The sequence below is a fragment of the Vombatus ursinus genome, unplaced genomic scaffold (genome assembly GCF_900497805.2).
Source record: "Vombatus ursinus unplaced genomic scaffold, bare-nosed wombat genome assembly UNPS02014811.1, whole genome shotgun sequence".
Taxonomy (NCBI): domain Eukaryota; kingdom Metazoa; phylum Chordata; class Mammalia; order Diprotodontia; family Vombatidae; genus Vombatus; species Vombatus ursinus.
In genome coordinates this window covers 14,445,939-14,469,388 of record NW_020954589.1, presented here as the reverse complement: position 1 = coordinate 14,469,388, position 23,450 = coordinate 14,445,939, and the positions used below count along the sequence as shown (strand labels likewise).

Genomic DNA, 23,450 nt, shown 5'->3' with positions numbered 1-23,450 from the left:
GGAATGCAGCAGCGTAGATCAAAGTAATTCTCACCAGCCCCCAGCAGGTCCCAAGAGAGCCAGATTATTTGGCTCAATAGGAAGATATCCATCACTGGGACCTGATGCAGAACTCTTAACTCACAAGAAAAAGAGTATTATCAGCAACTTCCTTCTAAATTTTTTTCCCACTACTGGAAGGCCTTTTAAATAACTTCTCTGTGATCTGCAAGCACAACCTTTGGGATAGGGTCCCATGCCTCTTTTACATGTTTTACGAAGACATGTCTTGACTAACAAAGGTCACAACTGTGAACATCCTAGTATGATATAACAAAAGCTGATTATGTCATTCCTAACTTCTTTAGGCTTCAATGTTTCATCTGTAAAATGAGGAGGTCTCAACTAGATGATCTTTAAGGTACTTTTCAACTCTAAATCCTTTTACTCTATGACCTAAGCACTTCTCCAGCACCTCTTTCTCAGGGTCCTGTGCAAAAGTGCTAAGTGTCTGACACATTACTTTCTTCTCAGAGGGATGGTGCTCCCCACCATGGTTCCCCTTGTCTATTTCACTGCTAACAAACTAGTTAATTCCATTCTAGGTAATCTCTCAAGAATACTTTCTTTCCACCATTATTCCCTTGTTTTTCAAATCTTGTTCAGTTATTTCAGCAAGATTCTTCTCCCTTTGTGATTTTCTGTCTCCTTTCTCATCCTCTTTGGGAATCAGAAAACAACTGTAGGCAACAGCAGTAAGTTCAGGAGTAGTACAAATGATACCTGTTGTCACTTAGGAAAGCCTTAAGTTTTGAAATGAAACTCAATGCAACAGAGCTGGTGAAATCAGCATGATAGATCTTAAGAATTCCTACAAATACCCTTCAGAATCTTGACCAGTCTCCTACACGTCTTTCTCTTGTTAAATGTATTATTCCTCAAGTAACTTAGTGCAACTGTCCTTTTCAGTTTCAAGTCCTGCTTTTTACTATTTTCCATGTATGGCCCCTTTTAATTACATTATGGGAATAACATGCTTTTAAAACTGGACATACCACTACAAAATAGTCTTTATATAAATAAAGACAGATATAAATAACCTGAGAAAAATTAAGTGTTCATAGGTAGGCCAAGCCAATATAAGGAAATGACAATACTAGCTAGATTAATTTACTTACTCAGTGCCATATCAAATGCGCAAAGGATTATTTTAGATCGCTAGAAAAAATAACAAAATTCATTGGGAAGAACAAAGGTCAAGAATGTTGAAGGAAATAATAAAAAAAAGTGGGAAGGTAGTAGGCCTAATAGTACCAAACTATACTACAAAATAAGAATCATCAAAACAACTTGGTACTGGTTAAGAAATAGAAAGGTCAATCAGTGGAAGAGATTAGGCACCCAATATATTAAATAAATGAGCACAGTAGCATAGTGTTTGATAAAGCTCAAGATCTCAGCTATTGGGCTAAGAACTCACTAGTAGACAAAAACTGCTAGAAAAAAAGGAAAACAATTTTGCAGAAACTAAGTAGAGACCAGCATCTCACCACATACCAAGAGAAGCTTAAGCCTTCTTATCTTATACACTAAAATAAACTCTAAATGTGTACAAGACTTAGACATAAAGGCAAATGGGTAGAAGACTTAGACATAAAAGGGGACATTACAACAAACTGGAAGAGCTAGGAGGGAGGGAGGGAAGGAGGGAAAAAGAATTTATATAGCTCCTATTATGTGCCAGGCACTGCACTAAGTGGTTTTACAAATATTTTACAACAAATTACTTGTGAGATCTATAGAGGAAGAGTTCTTGACCAAACAAAGAATAAATAGGATCACAGAACGTAAATTGGACAATTTTCATTACATAAAATTAAAAAGTTTCTGTATAAACAAAACCAATGTAGTTAAAATGAGAAGAGAAATAGTAACAGTTCAATGGGGAAAAAAGTTTGTAGCAAGTTTCTGTGACAAAGGTCTCATTTGTAAGCTATGTAGAGAACCGATTCAAAATTTTAAGGACAAGAACTATTCTCCAATTGATAAATGATCAAAAGATAAGGTCAGTCAATAAGCATTTATTAAGTGCCTAAGTGCATAAGCCCTGGGGATACAAAGAAAGGCAAAAAAAACCCAAAAAACAAAAACCAGTGCCTAATCTCAAGAAGCTCACAGTTTAATAAGGCAACATGCAAACAACCATATACAAATATGATAGATACAGGATAAATTGGAGATAATCAATGGAGAGAAGGCACTAGCATTAGAGGGACCAGGAAAAGCTTCTTGTAGGTTGGATTTTACCTGGGACCTGAGAAGCCAGTAGGCGCAGATCAGGAGGAAGAGAATTCCAGGTATGGGGAGCAGCCAGTGAAAATGAACAGTAATAAAGAGATGGAATACCTTGTAAGAGGAACTTCAAGGAGGCCAGTGTCATTGGATGTACATGGGGAACAGGGTTGGGGAGGAGAAGAAACCAAGTTATGAAGAACTTTTGAACAGAAAATTCTAGAGCATAGAACTAGTAGTGGCATCCCTGGATCAAAGAATAAACACAGTTTAATAACTTTTGGGGGATGATTAGAAGGGTGGTTTTGGAGAAACCTGGGAAGACTTCAATGAACTGATGCAGAGTGAAATGAGCAGAACCAGGAGAACAATTTATACAAGCATAGCAATTTTATAAAGACAAACAACTCTGAGAGACTTAGGAACTCTGACTAATGAAATGAATAACTATGATTCCAGAGGACATAGTCTATTTGCTATACAGATAGCAATGAGAAGAAGCTATCAGAAGTAGAGTGGTACAGTGGAAAAAGCAATTAATTTGTAATAAGAGGACCTGGCTTTGAATTCCAGCTCTGCAATTTAACACTTCTACAACTTTGGGCAATTCTCTGGGCCTCACCTTCCTCATATGTAAAATGAAAGAATTGGACTCTGCGACCTTCCAGGTCTAATCTATCAACATAATTTACTAAGCGGCTTGAAGAAGAGGTCAATAATATTGATGGCTTAATACCTCTGATCCTTTCCCAATCCCAAAAGACAGAGTGATTATTCAGGTGGGGTTGAGAACACAGATGGCTTTCTCAGGACTGGATTCCACGAAGGCCAACAATATCTTACGCCGAGCAACAGCCTGTGGAATTGGAGACCCACACTAAAGCTACTCGTCTACTTAATCAATCCCCACGTTTTTCATGCAGTGTACCAGGAGCTGACAGAATTACAAAAATAAATAAGACATAGATTAAATCACAGATCATAGATTGAGAGCTAGCAGAGACTTTAGGGGTCATCAAGTCCAACTTCCCTATTTTTCAAATAAGGAAAGTGAGATACAGAGAGGTTAAGGTACTTGCCCAGGAAGCAGTAGGTGCTTTGTAAATGTTTGCTGAATTGAACTAAATCCATAGTCCCATCATCAAAAGATAAAAAAAGCAGTGTACTTTCCAGTTCTGGGCTGGGAACTATGTCAACATATAGGAAGAATAAGCAAAGTCAGATAGTAGGAGGCAAAAGGGGTACTGAGGAGGACAAGAAGGTGCTCTGAGTCCCCTTGAAAGACACTGGGATCGTCCTAGATCCCTCAGTTTCCTTCACCCCATATATCCAATCAGCAGCCAAGGCTGGTTTATTCTACCTCCATCCTCCTTTTCTCCACTCACAAAGCTTCTACTCCAGTTTGGGATCTTATCTTCCCTTGTCTGGACTACTGCAATACCTGCCTCATTGGTTTCCCTGCCCAAGAGTCTCTCTCCTTTCCACTCTATCCTCCACACAACTGCCAGACCAATATTCTTACACCACAGTCCTGACCAAGTTATACCCTTGCAGTAGTAACCTATTACCTCTAAGATTACACATAAATTCTTTCAACTGGCATTTAAAGCCTTTTACAACTTGGTTCCAATCTATTCTTTCAACCTTCACTCTATGGTCCAGCCTAACTGGCTTTCTTCTGCTCCTCATTCTATTTCCTGCCTCTAAGATTTTGCACACATTGTGGTTCCCCACTCCCACCCTCTGCTCCCATAACATTGAGTGCATGTCCTCACCTCTGCTTCCTCAAGAATGATTAGCTTCCTGTAAAGCTCAGTTCAAGTACCAGCTCCTAAGTGAGACTTTTCCTGATTCCCCCACCTATTTGGGATGGTGCAAAAATTACGTGTGTGTGTGTGTGTGTGTGTGTTCGTATAAACAAAGATACAGCATGAATTTAACAAATACTTGCTGTTTGTTAATATCTATAGGCCAAGGAGAGGGACAGATCTTTCAGCTTTTCTATCACATCACATGATACATTCCAATCCCACCTCCAACTTCTTGAAATACCATTAATTAAATCCCAGGGAATAAGCATCATTTAAAAAATAAAAATGCCTCTGGGAGAGCTGGTGGGATATCAGATACTGTGAGTTAGTTTAATCAGATTTGCTATCCTCTTAATATCTAGCTGAAATCATTCCATGGCCCTATGATGTATTTTTATTGGGGAGAGAGGCATGTAGCCCAGGGAGGGTAAATAGGAAGAAAGAAGAAATAATTTTGGAGCAAGGTACATTGCTGGGAGTAGGGGAAAAGCCTGTGTGGGACATCACTATAGGGGACTTTGGGCAGCCAGAAGGAAAAGGGGTGAAGGAAACATCAGGAAATAGAAAGATATCAAAGGCAGGCTTCTTCTATTTTAATATGTTGCTTAAGGGCATCCCTGTTCCCTACTCCCTCCCTTCAGAATACACAACCCAAAAGGGAAGGGAGCTCTTTTGACAACTGGTAACAGACTGGGCCTTAGTTTCCTCATTGGCAAAATGGGAACATTAGGTACCCTAGTACCTCATAGAATGGCATGAGAATCAAATTATATATTAATTATAACTTTAAATGCTTTACTAATCAGTTTTTTCTCTACATATATACACACATGCATATATATGTAAATATACATTGATAAACAAAAGTAGATGAAAATTGCATTAATGCCCAGACTATCATTTGCATCTGAGTGGGAATCCCAAATATAAATGTATGTAATTTGTCATTAATATAAAAATTCATATATTTATATATAATGTATAAACTTCACAGTGATACATATCATTGACTACAAACAGGACAGTAAGTGGTATGTGTGTGTGCCTGTGTTTGTGTGTGCACATGTACTTAAGAGAAATTCAATCCTAAGTCTAACTTGGAAACCAGTCAACAACAGAAGACTAGAGCCTCCAAATCTTGTGGAAAAAAGTCAGATGATATGCAGCTTAAAAGTAGGGACTGGGGGCAGCTAGGTGGTGCAGTGGATAGAGCACCGGCCCTATAGTCAGGAGGACCTGAGTTCAAATCTGACCTCAGACCAAACACTTGACACGTACTAGCTGTGTGACCTTGAGCAAGTCACTTAACCCCAATTGCCTCGCAAAAAAAAAAAGTAGGGACTGCGTCTTAGATATTTATGGTATGTCTACACAGATAAGCACTTTAATAAGTTTGCTGAATGAATAAAATGAGCCATTTTCCCATGTCTGCCATGTTATTTAAATCTCAAATGTGCTGTGGTGAGGTATCAGGCTCCTCACACCTCATGCTTTCAGAAGTCTCCCCTCCCCTCCTTACCTCTTCTTTCATTAATGAGAATTTCTCGTCGCTCTTTCATTTCAGAACTCAATTTCTCAACCATCTTGCTGATACAGTTGTCCAGCACTAGAGAGCGAGTTTTAGATTCAATATCTTGTCGACAGATGGGACATTCCACTTTTCGCTTCATCCACTCATTGATGCAGTAGGAGCAAAAACTATGGGCACAGTTCAAGGTGACTGCCTAAAAAGAGCAGGAGGAGGAATGTATCAGGGATCTCACTCTGGGATGTTTTTGCAATAGCAAAAGAAACAATATGATGAGTAAATAAAGTAAATCAGAACGTGATCCACAATGATCTATTAAGTGGTTACTGCCCAATTAGTTCAGCCAGGACTTTGTAGTAACCTAAGAATCACTCCCAGGACTGTGTTCAAACACCATCTTGAATCATTTTCTTCTTTTTTCCCCTGTGGCTGGTCAGAGACTTACTATGATTAAGGTCCACAGATTCACAATTAGAGCAAGAGACTAGAGGTGCAGAATGATATACATTTTCTGAAATTGCCAATGTGTGGCTTTATTTTGGTTAATTATTAACCTAATTAATTAATTGCTTCAAGCCAGGGCTTTTATTTTGGGAAAAGAGAGAGATTTAAGAGAGTGTAGAGATGGGAAAAGTGATAGTGACACCAAAACAAAAAAAGAAGAAAAGAAAGAAAAAGGGTGTTAATGAAACATTTTTTTAAATGCATAGAAAAAAGCAAGTTCAAAAAAAGAAAAAAAAAAAGTAAAAAGGAAATTCAGAGGGAGCCAGGGATAAGCAAGACAGTTTTGGAACTTCCATTTAGCATTTATTATATACTTACAAACAACTAAGATGTATGTAACATAGATTCATGGATTCATATATAATCTCCTTTTTCCTTTGTATAGGGAAAAATTCACATTTGATGTTTTTCAAGTTTATAACAACAATAAAGGGAAAAATTTTTAAATTAGGTAGAAGCCATTAAATAGCAACTTGGTACTTTATCCTAGAGGCAACAGGGAGACACTTATGATTTCTGAGCGGAAGAACATTATTTTTGAGAAGGCAGATTTGTATTTTAAGAATATTAATCTGGGAACTATGAGGAAGATGGATGCGGGGGGAGACACTAGATAGAAGCAAAATGATCAGTGAGGGAAACTACTGCAAGAGTGTGAATGAGAGGTGATTAGGGACAGAGAGTCGGAATGGGAGGAAAAAAGATTTAAGAGATAATCTGGAGATAGGATAGACAGATAGAACTTGGGAGGTATTTGGAAACAGAATTTGAGGGAGAGTGAAAAGCCAAGAGAGCCGGTAGGAAGTACAGTGGACAGAGTGCTGGGCCTGGAATCAGGAAGACTCATCTTCCTGAGTTCAAATCCAGTCCCAGACACTCACTAGCTATATAACCCTGTGCAAGTCACTTACCCCCTGTTTGCCTCAGTTTCCTCATTTGTCAAATGAGCTGGAGAAGGAAATGGCAAACTATTCCAGTATCTTTGCCAAGAAAACCTCAAATGGGATCACAAAGAGTCAGATATAACTGAAATGACTAAATTACAACAACAAAATGCCAAGAATGATTCTCTAAGGCCAGTGAGTTTGATATTGATTACTGGAAAGATTCTAGAATTAAAGAGATAGTTGGCAAACATCTGAAACGGGAAAGTGTGATTGATTACAAAGACCCAACATGGCTTCATAAAGGGCAAATCATGCCAAACTAACTTCACGTTCTTTTTTGACAGGATTATCAAACTAATAGATGAGGGGAATGCTCTATGTATACTTTACCTAGAGCTTAGCAAAGCTTTTGATAAAGCATCTCATACTTTTTATGTGGAAAAGATGAACTATGAAATAGTACAACTAGATGAATCAAAAAACTGAGTAACTCTGTCATGGGTGCAAAGTCAACATGACACGGGGTCTTCAGCAGGGTACTAGCAATCTATGCTTTGGTATTATGCCATTTAACATACTTTTATCAATGACTTGACTAAAGGCATAGGTGGCATGCTCATCACATTTTCAAATGACAAAAAACTAAAGGGAATGACTAACAATAGGATGCAAAAAGATAATCAAGAGGCTAAAATATTGGACTGAATATAAATGAGATGAATTCAATAGAAATAAATGTAAAGTTTTATTCTTAGGTTAAAAAAAAAATTTCATCAGTGCAAAATGGAGGAGGGATGGGTAGACAATGATTGTTCTCAAGAGGATTTGCTGTTTGGTGGTTTTAGTGGGCTACAAACTCAGTGAGTCAACAGTGTGATGTGAAAGCCAAAAATGTAATGCAATCTTAGGCTACATTAGAGAGGCATATGCCAAAAATGGAAAAGAAAGAGGAAAAGAATCCACACGCATATACAGCAGCTCTTTTTTTTTTTTTTTTGGTTATAGCAAAGAAGTGAAAATTAAGAGAGTGGCCATCAATTGAGGAATGGTTGAACAAATTTATGGTATATGAAGGTAAAGAAATAATATTGCACCGTAAGAAAAAATAAAAGGAGGGTGTTCAGAGAAACTAGGGAAGATTTGTATGACCTGATACAGGGTGAAGTGAGCACACATAAGAAAACAACTTATACAATAATAACATTGTAAAGACAAAGAACTTTGAAAGACTTAAGAAGTCTGATAAATGTAATAACCAACCACGATTCCACAGGGCAGGTGATGAAGCATATTACTCACTTTCTAATGGACTCAAGGGGCAGAATGAGTCATGTATTTCTGGAGTTGGCCATCATGGGACTTTCTTTTGCTTGTTTATGCATATTTGTTACAAGGGTTTTTCTTTTCTTTTAAATGTGAAGGGGATAGAGGTGAGAGGAAGAGGTAGAATAGTAGAAGGATTGCCCCCAAAAAAATGAAATTGGAGGGGCAGCTAGTTGGCAAGGTAGATAAGCTCCAGCCTTGGAGTCAGGAGGTTCTGAGTTCAAATTCGGCCTCAGATACGTAACACTCACTAGCTGTGTGACCTGGGCAAGGTACTTAACCCCATTGCCTAGCCAAAAAAACAAAAGAAAACAAAAAAATGAAATCAGGATAGCTTTGAAAGTCACACATCAAATTTATTATATACTTAGAATGAAAAACAAAATGTATGTGTTAGAGGTTTGCAATTTTTACATACAATTTCATTCTTTTATTCTACCTTGTATACATAAATGCTCGTTTTATTTGGCATGTTAGATTCACAAATAAAAACAAACATACAAAAGCAATGTGTATAGCCCAGATGATGGGGTTGGAGCGTGAAGAGTCCCTGTCCCTTGTTATTACCTCAATGAAGTGTTCCGAGCAAATGATGCATTGAAGCTCATTTTCTAGTACATCATTCATCTGGTTTAGAACCTCTTCCTTCTGCGCTCTCACTTTCTCTTTTTCTTCCTGCAAAGATATACAGCTCTATTTATCACTAGAAGAACTACTGATTGATTACTGATTAAACAAGACAGGAAATGGAGTTAAAATGCTAGAATGATTCAAATGGAACAGCCCACTTCCAAGAGTTACTACTTCTCAAAAGTCATACTAAATGTAGGCTTTTCTTGAGTTTAATTTTTTAAAATTTCTTTCCCTTTTTTTTCTTTTCTTAAATAAAACTTTAATTTTTCTTCTCTCTTCACGCTAAATTAAAAAGGTAGTAAACTGTTTTGTAGGTGGATACTACTATTCATTAGAAATCTGAGATGGTACTAAACATTGCAGACACTAAAGCAAGACAATAAGCATACTCAGTCCAAGTTTAGAATTAGTAAAAATTTTGGTTTTTCAAGAAATATACTTATTCCTGAACAATGATGAAACAGTACACCAGAAGCAACTCATTAAAGAGCTATTATCTACATAGTACACTTTTTGCCAAGAACACTACACTAGAAGGCAGAAGATCTATTCTGTCTTCTGTGATTTATGGATGTGTCATCCTGGGTGGATTAAACCTCCCTGGACCTTACTTGTGTCACCCATTAGATTAAAATAATACTATATATATCTCTACCTGAAGGAAGAGATTTGAGCCAATTGCATTTAACAAAAATTTATTGAGTGCTGATAGATTCAAAGGAGAATTCTATTAAACTTTGAAAGAAAAATTAGTGGCAACAATATAAAAACTATTCTCAAAAATTGAGAAAGAAAGCTACTAGATTCCCTTAATAAGACAAATGTAAAATAAGAAAAATAACTAAACCAAGGAAGGAAAAAAACATAGGAATGTTTTTTATTAATTAATGTATTTCAATTATTAATGAATCATTAGTCATTAATGAATATCGATTCAAAGGTTTTAAATAAAATCCTGTCAAACAGACTATAGTGATTCATCCATGAAATCATTCATCATGACCACACTGAATATACCAGAAATGCATGAATGGTTTAATATTGGGAAAATAATCAACATAATTAGTTATACTAAAACCAAAAACATCCAAAACCACATGATTTTCTCAAAAGATGTGGAAAAAGCCTTTGAGAAAGTACAATACTCATTTATGTTAAGAATCCTTTTTTAAAGCATAAGCACAGAGGTATCTTTTTTTAAACATCATAAAAAGTATCTACCTAAAATCAAAAGCAAGTATCATATGCAATGGGGGTACACTAGAACCTTTCCCAATAAATATGAACTAAAGCAAGGATGTTCATCTTCTCTATGATTATTTGACACAGTTCTGGAAATGCTAGCAATAAGAATAAGAAAAGAGATGTAAATTAAAGGAATAAAGGTAGGTAAAGAGTTGACAAAACTATGCCTATTTGTTGATGACACTATGGTTTACTTAGAAAATCATAAGAGAACCAGCAGAGATACTCATTGAGACAAAAGCTTTAACAAAGGTTTTGCAGGCTACAATATAAGCCCTAATAACAAAACACAAGAGGCAATAATAGAAAAGGAAATCCTATTCTAAAAAATTACAAAATTCATAAAATACCTGGAGATCAATCTAACAAACCACACAAAATATTCACATATTCAATTACAAAGTGGTCCTTAAAGAAATAAAAAACATCTTAAACTGGGAAAATATTCAGTGCTCAAAGCTGGACCATGCCAGTATCATAAAAATAACAATACCACCCAAGTTAATTTACTGTTTTAATGCTATGTCAATCAAATTTTCAAAGGGCAACTTAGCAGAAGCTGATAAAAAAATAACAAAAGTCATTTGGAAAAATAAAAAAAATCTAGAATAGTATGGGAAATAAAGAAAAGAGGAACGGACAGAGGGAGACTAGCTCAAACTATATTACAAAGTAACACTCATCAAAACCATGTGGTATTAAAAAAGATAGGTAAAATGATGGAACACTACACAATGGAGAATCAGAAACAATGGAACTCAATAAACTAATGTTTGACAAGCTGGAAAAACATAAATTACTAAGGAAAGAACATCCTATTCAATGAAAAACTTTTGGGAAAATTGATAAGCTTTTTAGTAGAAATTAGGCTTACAACAACACCATACACCATATTCCACAATACATTCTAAATGGATGTTGTTAATATTAAAGAGCACATTACAAAAAAATTAAAGAGAAACATCACATAACTCTCACAGTTATGGGTTGGAGATGTATTAATTAAACAGGTGACCGAAACAATTACAAAAGATAAAAAAGTTAACTTTGATTATGTGAAACTGAAAAGCTTTCTGGACAAACAAAATGAGTACACCTAGGATAAAAAGGAAAGTAGTTGAATGGGAAAAACTTTTTTGTATCAAATTTTTCTGATAAAGACTTAATATCCAAGATATAGAATCAATTAACAGACACATGAGTATATGTATATGCACAAACATCCATATTTATTTATAAGACCAAAAGAATGTTCAAAGGATATGGACAGTTCTCAAAAGAAGAATTGCACACTACTGACAATCAGATGAAAGAAGGCTCTAAATCATTAATAATAAAAGAAATGCAAATCAAATCAAAACAACTATGTGGTTTTACCTCATACCCTGCAAATTAGCAAAGATGACAAAAGATAGGAATAATCAATAGAGGAAGGATTGTGGGAAAAGAGTCCCATAAGTGAATTGTTTGTGGAGCTGTGAATCAATACAAACATTATGAAAAAGAATTAGGAAATATGCAAATTAAGTGACAAAATATCCATATGCTTGACCCAAAGATTCTATTACTAAACTAAGACTCCAAGGAGGCCAATGATAAGAAAGTCTTTATATACACCAAAATATTTATAGCAACATTTTCTGTGATAGCAAAGAATTGGAAACAAAGCAGATGTCCACTGAATGGGGAATGGCTAAACAAATTAGGGTTCATGAATGTAATGAATGCTACAAGAAACATCAAATGTGATGAATACAGAAAAATATGGAAAGACTTACACAAACTAATGCTGCAAAATAACAAAGAGTATACATGGCTCAAAAAGAAGAGATATAAAAAGACATCCGTCCACTGCTTTGTAGGGGTGGTAAGTCCACAAGTGTTTTATAGTGCATACATATTCGTAATTCTTCAATGTATTGATCAGTTATGCTCATTTTCTTCTTTTTATACAAAAATATTATTTGTCATATGAGATTACTCTCTGGAAAGGAGAAGGGAATGAATATTATGGAAAATTACTGTGCTAAAAAAATCAATAAAAATGTATTAAAAATAAACAAATTAGAGCATATGTTGTCAGATATATACGGCCAATGCGTTGCTTCATTTTATTTGTTACAATGGAGAGTTCTATTGGGAAGTGACTGATGTGGAAAAAAGATTTAATAAGAAATTTATTTTTTCAAAGTGTAAAAAAAATTTATTAATAACCTAGACACATAGATACTCTTTTAGGCACTAAAGATATCAAGACAGAGGACACAAACCCTGATCTCAAGGTGCTCACAATGCAGCAGGAGAAAAGATGTGCTTGGAAATAGTCACAGGAATAAGAGTTCTGCAACTGGAAGGTTTTTCAGCATACATTTAATTCAACCTATACTTAAAAATGAATCCTTACTACAACATACCTGACAAGTGATCATCTGACTTGTGCTTTAAAACCTTCAATGAGGAAGAATCCAACTCCTGAGGGAGCTCATTCCACTTTAAGAAAGCTCTAATTGTAAGAAATTTTTTTCTGACATCAAACCTAAACTGACTGATTTTTAACTACCATCCGTTGCTCCTAGTTCTGCCTTCCAGGACCAAGCAAAACAAATCTAATCCCTCTTCCAAACATCATGTCCCCCACTCCAAGCACTCATCTCTCATCCCCAAGTATTCTCTTTTCCAGGGTAAACATCCCCAGTTTCTTCAATCAATCCTCATGTAGTATGGAATGAAGACCCTTCACCATCCTGGCTGCTGTTCTCTGGATACTCCATTTTATCAACACCCTAAATTGTGGTACCCAGAAGAGAACACAACACTCCAGACATGCCTTGCAGGGAAGAGTACAGTGAAACTACCACCTTCTCATTCCTGGAAGCTATCCTCTTCATGTAGTCTTGCACTCCAAGACGACGTGAGCCTTTTTTGGCTGTCATATCCCTCTGCTGACTCATACTAAGCCTTCAATCACTAAAAACTCCTAGGTCTTTTTCCAGACAAACTGCTTTATAACTATGCCTTAATCAATTTGCACTTGTAAAGTTGATTTTTTTTAAACCTGAAAGACTCTATATTTACCATACTTAAATTTCATCTTATTAGGTTCAATCCAATGTTCTAGCTAGAGATCTTTTTGGAACTTGATTCTCTCATACCTTTTAGCTTTGTGTTGTTTGGAAAGCTAATTATGACATCTCTGCCTTCATCCAAATCATCAACAAGCACAACGCCACACACAAATCCCTAAGATATTCCACTGGAGACTTCCTGCCAAGCTCATATTAGCCACTCGTGGGTCTGACCAATTAGTTCTGAATCCATCTAACTATTATTACCATCTAGCCTACATTTCTCCAACTTTTCCCCAAGAACAAGAACACTGCTAGAATCTAGGTTAAACTATCTACAGTATTCTCCAGATCTATTTGTTTAGTAACTCTGTCCAAAACAAAAGGAAATAGGCTACTGTGGCATGACCTATTCCCTAGAAAAGCATGCTTCCTTTTCTACATGATCAGAAATCGCAAGGGGGCAGCTAGGTGGCGCAGTGGATAGAGCACTGGCCCTGGAGTCAGGAGGACCTGAGTTCAAATCTGACCTCAGACATATAACACTTACTATCTGTGTGACCCTGGGCAAGTCACTTAACCCCATTGCCTAGCCCAAAAAAAAAGAAAAAATTAAAGAAAAGAAAAGAAATTACAGAGGCTATGTAGCACTGCTTCCCCCCACCCCTTTCATTTTACAGACCCTCTCAGAGACTCGCCCAAAGTTAGAGTCATTTTAGGAGTAGAGTTGGGATCTGCACCTCAGTCCTCTGATTCACAATCCAGCACTCTTTTAAACTATGATGTTTCCATCATAACCATCTCTTTATCTCTTTAATGATCTATTCAAGATAATGGCTAAGTTTGGCTTCAGGGAAATATACCTTCCTCCCTTCACTGCAGAGGTGGGGGACTAGAGAAGTCAAGAATACCTTCAGGGATGGCTCATTGGGTGGGGCAGAGGGACAGACACATCCAGAAACAAATGTGACTTTAAAATAAAAGTTATCAATAAAAAAGATAAAATTTGATAACTAAAAAAATTAATTTTATAGCTGCCAGAAATTGAAGTTGAGGTCACTGGCCTATGATATAGATTCTATTGTCTTCTCTTTTTTTTTTTTTTGAAAATCAAGACATTTGCCTTTCTTCAGGCTTTCAGAACTATCTTTTGCCTTTCTTTGCCTTCTCCAGCATTCACAGTTCCTAGACCATAAGAGGCACTAAATAAATGCTTATTGACCAAGAGCTGTCAATTATCATCATTCCATCTACACTGAGCCCCTCCTCTCCTATCCCATACCTCAGAATTCTACTATGTCATTCCCCATTCTCTTCTTTGCTATGGTCCCTGAGAAGAGGACGCCCTTCTCTCCTTGCCCAGACCAAGGTTAGGCAAACCATGACTCACAGGCCATACATATGTAGCCTGCTGCCTGTCTTTGTAAAATCCATGACCTAAGAATGGTTTTTACATTTTTAAATGGCTGGGGAAAAAAGACTATTTCATGACACGTGAAAATTATATGAAATTCAAATCTCAGTGTCCATTAATAAAGTTTTATTGGAACACAGCCACACTCATTTGTTTACATATTGTCTATTGCTGTTTTCACACTACAATGACAGGGTTGAGAAGTTGTGATAGAGCCCATATGTGGTACTCTCCCTGCTTTAAAATGCTTTTTGGTACACTCTAAATCACAGTAACATAGTTATAAAGTGACAGTATTTCAAGTACCATGTGTATCACCATACTATAACATTTTAATTTATATTTTATTACCAGGGCATGCCCATAATGTTAACAAGAAAAGAAGAGGGGGAAAAATGTTTTACTATGATTTTTTTGAGCTCAGGACTGAGACTGAATTTTTCTGAAAGAGAAGAACCACATGAAACCACTATTAATTGAACACTGAATGACTTTTGCTGCAGACTTGATCATTTTTCCCACTTAATTCAATCTAAAATTACAAGGCAAAACAGTGCTTATATGTGAAACATGCTACAATAAAACCAATTTGACAACAAGTTATGTTGTTTGAATAAAAGGTAATGTCAAGCTTGTTTATATACTTTCCACGCTGTCAAAAGTTAAAAGAATTGAGATCTACAATTCTACAGACTTGCAGTGAATTTAATTTTCCTATCTCAAACTACAGTTCCAGCAGTGTATTTCTGATTTCCCTATTTCAAAACCCATTTTAACTGAAGTTGAGGAGCTTCCACCTAACTTTCAATTGGAAGTGAATAATCTACAATGCAATGGCATGCTAAAAGGCAAAAATCAAGAGAAGAACCTAATCAAGCAATAAAAAATACTCAATTAAAAAAATATGCTTGTGGATTGTTATCAGTATTTGGCAGTATCTAGCTACGTGAAAAGTCATTTTCAAAGATGAAATACATAAAACCTCATTACAGATCAGCATTAACAGACAATGATAGGGAACACTAATTTTGAACCCCAATTAAGTAAAAAGTTATCCCCCAAAAAAGAATTCTATTATTCTCATTAGTACATCTGTATTTCAAAAAATTGTACTCAATTTTTATATTTTTAATTCTGTCAATAAAAAGTCTGTGGAAATGTGTTTTCTCTCATTATATAAGTACCTATGTAATAGCCTCAATTGTGCCTCTTGGCCTGCATAGCCTAAAATATTACAGAAATTTTGCTGATCTGAGGACGACTTCTATTTGGGGCAAGACAAGGGGCAGTGGAGTTGATAGTGGTAGTGATACAAAAAAACAGGATGGCATTTAACCATTATGTTAAATTTAATATAAACTTTAAAAATAAAAAAGTAAATTGGACATAATAGAAACCCACAGTTTCACATGCAATCCTCTCTGTTTTTTGAATATTAAAATGTTCATGTTTGTTGATGTTAGTCAAGTTTATAATAAAAAAATTAAAACAAAAACTTAGACCTGTCATTTCCTAAACCAGGGATGGGGAACCTGCAGCCTCAGGGACACATGTGGCCCTCTACATCCTCAAGTACAGCCCTCTGACTGAATCCAAACTTCACAAAAAAATACCCTTAATAAAAGGATCTGTTCTGTATAACCTGGACTCAATCAAAAGGCCACATGCAAGGATCTAGAAGGCCAAATGTGGCCTCGAAGCCACAAGTTCCCCACCCCAGTCTTAAACTATTCCCCTCTCTCCTCCCTTTCAAAGCCAAATTTAAAGGGGGGAAAAACCTGTCTATATTCACTGCCTCAATTTCCTTATTTCTCATTCACTTCTTAATCTACTTTGTAACCTGGTTATTGATACCACCACTCAAGTAAAACTATTCTCTTCAAGGTTTCCAATGCTCTCTTCACCTTTAAATCCAATAGCCTTTTCTCATTCATCACTGTACCTGAATTGAACTCTTTGCAACTGTTGACCACCTCTGCCTCCTGGATCTTCCCTCCTCTCTGGGATTAAGTATGCTATTCCAAATTGGTTCTTCTCTCTCCAATAACTCATTCATTTCCTTTGGATTATCATCCATTTCCCACCCACTAAGTGGAGGTGTTGCCTAAGGCTCTATCTTGGGCCTCCTCTTCTCTCTAACCTTTCCTCTCAGTTATCTTAGCTCCCATGGTTGCAACTAGCATCTCTACGTGACTGTCCATACTATATATCCAGAATTAATCTCGCTGAAGTAGCTGAATAAGTAACCATGAGAGACAAAAGTACTAAACAGAGCGTAAGCATCAACATTCTGGCAATTTGCCTTTTGGTGGAAAAATAAAAAAAAATCAATGTTCTCTCATGTTCAGGATATCCCTGGGACCCATACAACTGACATTTCCCCTGCACTGAGGAGAAGCCAGAGTACTTGCTCTAATAACTGTTCCATTGTATGGTGTTGGGATGCTGCTTAAAAACAAATTATGTGCCTTCAGTTTCCTCTCCTCTCACTGTTAACTCCCTACAGTCTGGCTTCCAACTTCATTATTTCACCAAAACTGCTCTCTACAAAGTTATCAATTACCTCATAATTGTCCCAATAGCCTTTTCTCAATCTTCCTTCCTCTTGACAGCTCTGAAATCTTTAACACCATCAATCACTCTCTTGCCCTTGATAATCTCTTCTCTGGAGGTTTTTAGGACATCCTTCTCTCCTAGTTCTCCTGTCTACCTGATGCCTCCTTTCCTGAATCTTCATCCAGTCTTATCCACTAACCATGGGAAGCCCACAGGGCTGTGTCCTGGGCCCTCTTCTCTTTTCCCTCTACACTATTTCACTTGGTGATCTCATCAGCTTCCCTGGATTCAATTATCTTCTCTATACTGATGATTCTCCAATCTACTTATCCAGCCCCAACCTCTCTGCTGACCTCCAGTCTCACATCCCCAACAATTTATTAGACATCTCTAACTGGATGTCCTATATAGCTTAAACTCAATATGTCCAAAAGGGAATTCATTATCGTTCCCCCTAAACTCTACCTTACCCCAAATTCTCAACCCCTTCCAAACCTCCCTATTACTGTCAAGGAAATCACAATCTTCCTAGTTGCTAGGCTCAAAACCTACGCATCATCCTCTACTTCTCACAATCTCTCACCATCCCATATCCAAAGCCTGTTGATTTCACCTGTGCAACATTTCTTGAATATAATACCTTCTCTCCTCTGATATTATCACCACCCTAGTGCACGCAGGTCTCTACCCAGCAAGTCCTATTTCCTAACACCTGGACTATTGCAGTAGCCTGCTGGTGGGTCAGCCTGTCTCAAGTCTCTCTTCATTCCAGTCCATCTTCTATTCAGCCACCAAACTGATTTTCCTAAAGCACAGGTCTGACTATGTCACCCCCTACCCCCAACACACATACCCACACCACACCTCCAGTGATAATGGTCTTCTTGTCATTCCTCAAACAAGACACTCTATCTCCTAACTCCGGCTGTCCTCCCCATGCTTAGAATGTTCTCCCCTTATCACCTACTGACTTCCCTCAAGTCCCAAAAAGAATCCCACCTTCTATAGGAAGAGATCCCTTGATCCATCTTAATTCTAGTACTTTTGCTTAGTTGATTATTTACTGTGTGTCCTGCATATTAATTTGTTTGTACATAATTGTTCACATGTTGTCTCCATTAGTCTGTGAGTTCCTTTGCAGATAGAGACTAGCTTCTGCCTTTCTTTGTATCCCCAGTGCTTAGCATAGTGTCCAGCACATAGTACCCACTTAATAAATACTAATTTACTGACATTGAAATCACAATTTCAGTACCTTGGTCAGTTCCAGTTCTTTATTCTTGGCTTCAATGATTGCTTCAAAATCCTTCTTGCTCCGACTTAACTCTTCCATTAGAATGTGATGCTGCAGAAATACATCCAGATATAAATTTAACACAGCTTTTAATGTGTCCTCCTCTCTCTAAAATAGTCACATATTAGCAGCCCACCACTGTGTGTTCTTTGTTCTACAGTTCACTGAAAATGCACAATTTTATAAAAATCCTTCCTTTCTTGGATTCTCACAAATCTCTCCCTATAATTTTTTAGTAATCTTTTTTTTTTTGGTGAGGCAATTGGGGTTAAGTGACTTGCCCATGATCACACAGCTAGCAAGTGTTATGTGTCTGAGACCAGATTTGAACTCAGGTCCTCCTGACTCCAGGGCCTGTGCTCTATCCACTGTGCTACCGAGCTGCCCCTCTTCCCATAATTTTTTGAAGAGTAGGAAAGAGAGAAAAGAGAGCAATCAGAGATCCCATAACCAGTAAAGAAATAATAATAACCTCATCTTATATTTGTATACTGTTTCACAGTTTCCAAAGCATTTTGTACGTTGATTTAATCTTCACAAGACTTCTGGTACAATTGGCCAGGCAGGTATTTTTATCCCTATTTTATACATGAGAAAACTGAGATTCAATGAGTTTATGTCATTTTGTCTGGGTCACAGTTAATAAAAGAGGCAGAAGCCAGGGCCAGAACACCTTTTCTAACTCTTGAGTCCAATGCAGAACTAGGAGATACAAACTGAGGAAAGGCAGGCTTTGGTTCAGCGTAAGGAAAAATTTCCTGGCAATTATAAATATCTCAACGTGCCTTGCAAGGTAGTGGCTACCCCCATCATATGAGGTCTTCAAACAGAGTGAAGAACAATTCATTCTCTTGTTGAGAGAATTCCTGCTAAGGGATTCACTGGACTTTGAGGGACTATCACTAGTGATATCAGATATCACCAGGAAGCCAGATATCAACTGTTTGGCTTTTAGAGAACATTAAAGGGAACTGAGGATCCAGAAAGTCCAAGTAAGCATTTTGGTTGAAAGAGAAAACCATTCCAAAAAAACTACTTCAGTCAATGCCATCCTGGCTACTCCCTCAATCCATGTGCTGCCAGAAAGCTGAACACCACTAGTATCTACTAGAAGTCAAGAAGGGAGCAGCAACAAGGAGCTTCTATTTTATTTCTCAAAGTTGCCATGTTATACATTACAGAGAGTGACTTATGGTTTGCACTGGGCATAAATCTGCAGTTGTAAATGCAATTTAAACAATTAGCAGAAAAGAAATTCACAAATTCAACACAAATTTATATCACAGTAATGACCATTAACTAGGGGTAAAATATAAACCATTCAATAAAGAACACTAGGCTGTTGCCTTGACTTTGCCACTCTACCTGTATACAAACCTCAGTTTCCTCATTTGTAAAGTGGGGACATACCTGCCTGATGGGCCTGATGTGGAAATAAAGTCAGATTATAGTTGCAAAGACACTCCAATGGTTTTTCCCCCCTTTAAAAGAACTATATAAATTTAAATTATGATGATCCCTTTAAATCTGGTTTCAAGAATGGTAAATAACAGGCTGCTTCTCAACGCTGGTAGTAAAAAGTGGCTGGAATTTGTTAAATTGTAAGCTGAGAAGTATCCATGAGCCAAGTACCAGAGCACATAGCAGGTGTTCTTTGTTCCAACATAAGGTAATAAAGGGAGTAGTATATTTCTCAAGAGGGAGTAAAAAGGTATGAGGGGAGATCAGATATTCCTATGGTATCTTCAAATAGCGGAACTTGACTCTTTTTTTTTCCAGTCAACCTCAAATAAGATTTTCAGCAAATGTGATCCAGCTAGAGAAACCTGCAGTAGGGAATATGTAAATAAGTAAATAATTTTTGAAGACAAAAAAGTCTTTTCTTGAAAAGAAAACTAAGACAGCACTGATTTCTTCAACATTCTTTTCCCTAATGGCATTTATATGTTCTACTTGGGAAGTCCTGGGTGCTCTCTGGTGCTGATAATGTGACACTGTTTCTCCTAGAAGACTGGTCCACAGGTCTAAGAAAGAAGAGCATGGAGTTAAACTTTCTGGGAGTTCTCTATTAGAACAAATTCTTATTCTAATGCTCATCTTTGTTAATGAGGCCTGAATCCATTTTCTTACTACCCTATGCCCTGACCATAAAATAAACTTACATCTGACTTGTATTCAGGATGAATAAAGGAAGGATGAGGCAAGTTTTCAAAGATTCAACAAAACTTATAGAAAGAACCAAGGAAGAAAACAGTGAGTAGTTAAAATAAATGAACTAAATTACAAGGAACTTTTATCAGGATTTCAACCCTGTGAACCTGTAGCTTCTTGTCCTTTCAGTAAATTGATCTGCTTCACTGATCATTAAATTGAACATTCTCAAATTGGCCTGAAATGTTTAATTGCCATTTTCTGCTAATCACTGTGGTCCCCAGTCCCCATCTTTGGCTGGCTATACCTCTGAATGGGTGAGGTCGGCAGGGGCAGCAATGGACCCTACAGCCCAGGAACAGCTGACATTTTTTCCCCTTACTTTTCTAATTGCAGAGTCTGCCCCAACCCATGAGCCTCACAATTCCCCAGAGGCTCTTAGTCCATTTTACTAGAGGAAGGACTGCTCAAATGAAGTTGCAGGCTTTCGTGCTGGGGTCTGGAATGTCTGTGGGACTCCACATCTCCGAACTGATGGTGTGAGCAGCTGCCATCTGCTCCATTTGACAGACTGGAGGTGCAGGGGAGGTGGAGGATAAGTAGGAGAAGCAGCCATCAGTCATGCAAGGCTTGGCTGCACCCCCTGCTCTACAGTTGATGGAACAATCTCAGCCCAGTGGCAAGAGATAGGTTACCTCCTGCAGGGCCTGTGCCAGCTGCTCCTTCAGGTCCTTTTCCCCACGCTGTTTTTCCAAACCCTGCAAAGCCAAAAACAAATGGAAGGTTTCCTTGAGGGGAAGTGAAAGGAGCAATAAAATCCAGCAACATGCAGAGCAGAGTGGATGGCATGAGCATCTAGGAGCAGTGGGAGGGAAGGGGGGGGGGCAGGAAGCAGGTGGGAACAACTCCTGTTTTCTCTCAAGCTGTTACCTACAAAGAGATTTAAACAAAATTGCCTGACTTTATAGTGCCTATGATAAGATTTTCACCTTTAACTCACTTCCAGGCTACTCTGCAAATAAAATGAATTGTTCCAAGCATCTTTCACAAGATAACAGTTCTTTGATGTAAAAGAGCATTTGATCTCAGCCTCAGTTTCCTCACCTATGAAATATCTGTACTACCTACCTCACAGGATTGTTCAAAGAGCCATGGATTTGGAATCAAAGGACTTGGGACTAAATTTTAGCTCTGCTGGCTGTTAGCTATGTGACTTTGGATAAGTCACTTAATACCACTGTGGCTCAGCTTCCTCATCAGTCAAATAAAAACTCAATGAACTACGATACAGAGTGTTTCAGAAACATTAGATAGCTGATTGAAATGTCTCAGCCTGTCCTGTAGGACCTTCCTACTCTTAAGCCACACAATCTCACAGGACCACAGTTTTAGAGCTGAAAGGCACCTTGAAGGTAATTCAAAAAGCCTAACCTCTTAATTTCACAGATGAGGAGTATGGTCATATAAGTTAAGAAGTAGCAAAACTGAGAACCAAATCCAGATGCTTTGACTCTAAAATCAGCCTTCTTTCCACCGTACCACACTCGCTACTCTCAGGTGGGTTTGGGAGCTGGGGAGGCGGCACCTTTTCATCCCAGGATACATATTCTGTTCTTTATCCTCTGTCACAGCTACATCTCTTCCTCTGTCAAGGTGTCTGCTGACCTTATTTTTACCCATTTGTGTTCATCACCTTCTATGTGAATTTTCCCTCTGAACTGCATTAGTTCTCTTAATACAGTCTGTATCAGATCATGCAGTTATTAACATCATCTTAAAATTGTTCATTGGTTTTCTCATGTGTGTTAAGTCTCATTTTCTCAACGAGATCATAATTTCTTTGAAGGCGAGGACCAATGTTAAGCTTCACTGTATTCCCACATGACCGAGTGCATGCACACAGTAAAAGCTTAATGAATATCACTGAAATATGTGGGGGAGAAAGGATTAAAATGCACTTTCCAACTTCTTACAAAGATTAATAACCTTATCAGAAAACTTACCTGCTCCCTCTGTCAGGGAGAGGAAGTAAGATCTCTAAGTGCATGGAAGGTAATGCTGCTTACAAAGACGCTTCACTCCCCTCAACTTCCATACATCTGCCCTCTTCTCACATTTGGCAAGTGGGCAGTGGAATTCTTCAATCCAGTTATTTTTTTTTAATACTTGGTTGCTTTGCTGGGTCCAGGGATAGTTGTTACCAGATTAGATTTTTAATTTTTTTTTCAATTAATAAGTATTATTTTCTCTCCCTGATGCCTTTCTCCATTAGGGGAAAAAAATTGTTTTAAATTGTAAAAGGTCATTTGGGCAGGTGAAAGGTGAGTAACCTGGAGGGAAATGTCCTCTGTTAATTTCCAGAATTGTACCAGGCTAAAGGCAGCAAAGATTTACATACAGGCAATCAGCCCAAATGCATAGAACTCCATTTGCTGCCATTCCCAAAATCACTTATCACAAGGGTATGAAGAGGACAGAACTTAAAATTCCTCAGAAATAAGAAAATTAGGCTCAAGTTATGAGCTTTTACATCAAAGAATTAATAAGCAGATGATTAATGTGAACATTATAAATTATCTTGTCCTGAGTCACTTGATTCAAAGGTGAAAGCTAGTCTTTACAGAACCTTTTGGATCCTTGTCTCTTAATTTTACTTAGCTCTTGACCAGTTTGATATTAAGTAGGCAGGGTATATGCCTATATGATTTCTGCCCACATCAAGAATTTGATGTTCTGAAGCATTCTAGTCTGTAGGCCACAGAATGCAC

At 37.4% G+C, this 23,450-nt stretch overlaps 1 protein-coding gene across 5 annotated transcripts in view; it reads right to left on the bottom strand.

Moving 5' to 3' along the window:
- Positions 1-23,450, bottom strand: part of CMTR1 (cap methyltransferase 1) — a 152,814-nt gene that overhangs the window by 89,566 nt on the left and 39,798 nt on the right. For all 5 annotated transcript variants that reach the window (XM_027876243.1, XM_027876245.1, XM_027876244.1 and 2 more), the window contains exons 4-7: positions 21,378-21,440; positions 18,493-18,582; positions 8,892-8,999; positions 5,602-5,806 (exon numbers count right to left, since the gene is read on the bottom strand). In XM_027876243.1, the coding sequence (XP_027732044.1) occupies positions 5,602-5,806; positions 8,892-8,999; positions 18,493-18,582; positions 21,378-21,440 (466 nt within the window). The remainder of the gene's footprint in view (positions 1-5,601; positions 5,807-8,891; positions 9,000-18,492; positions 18,583-21,377; positions 21,441-23,450) is intronic.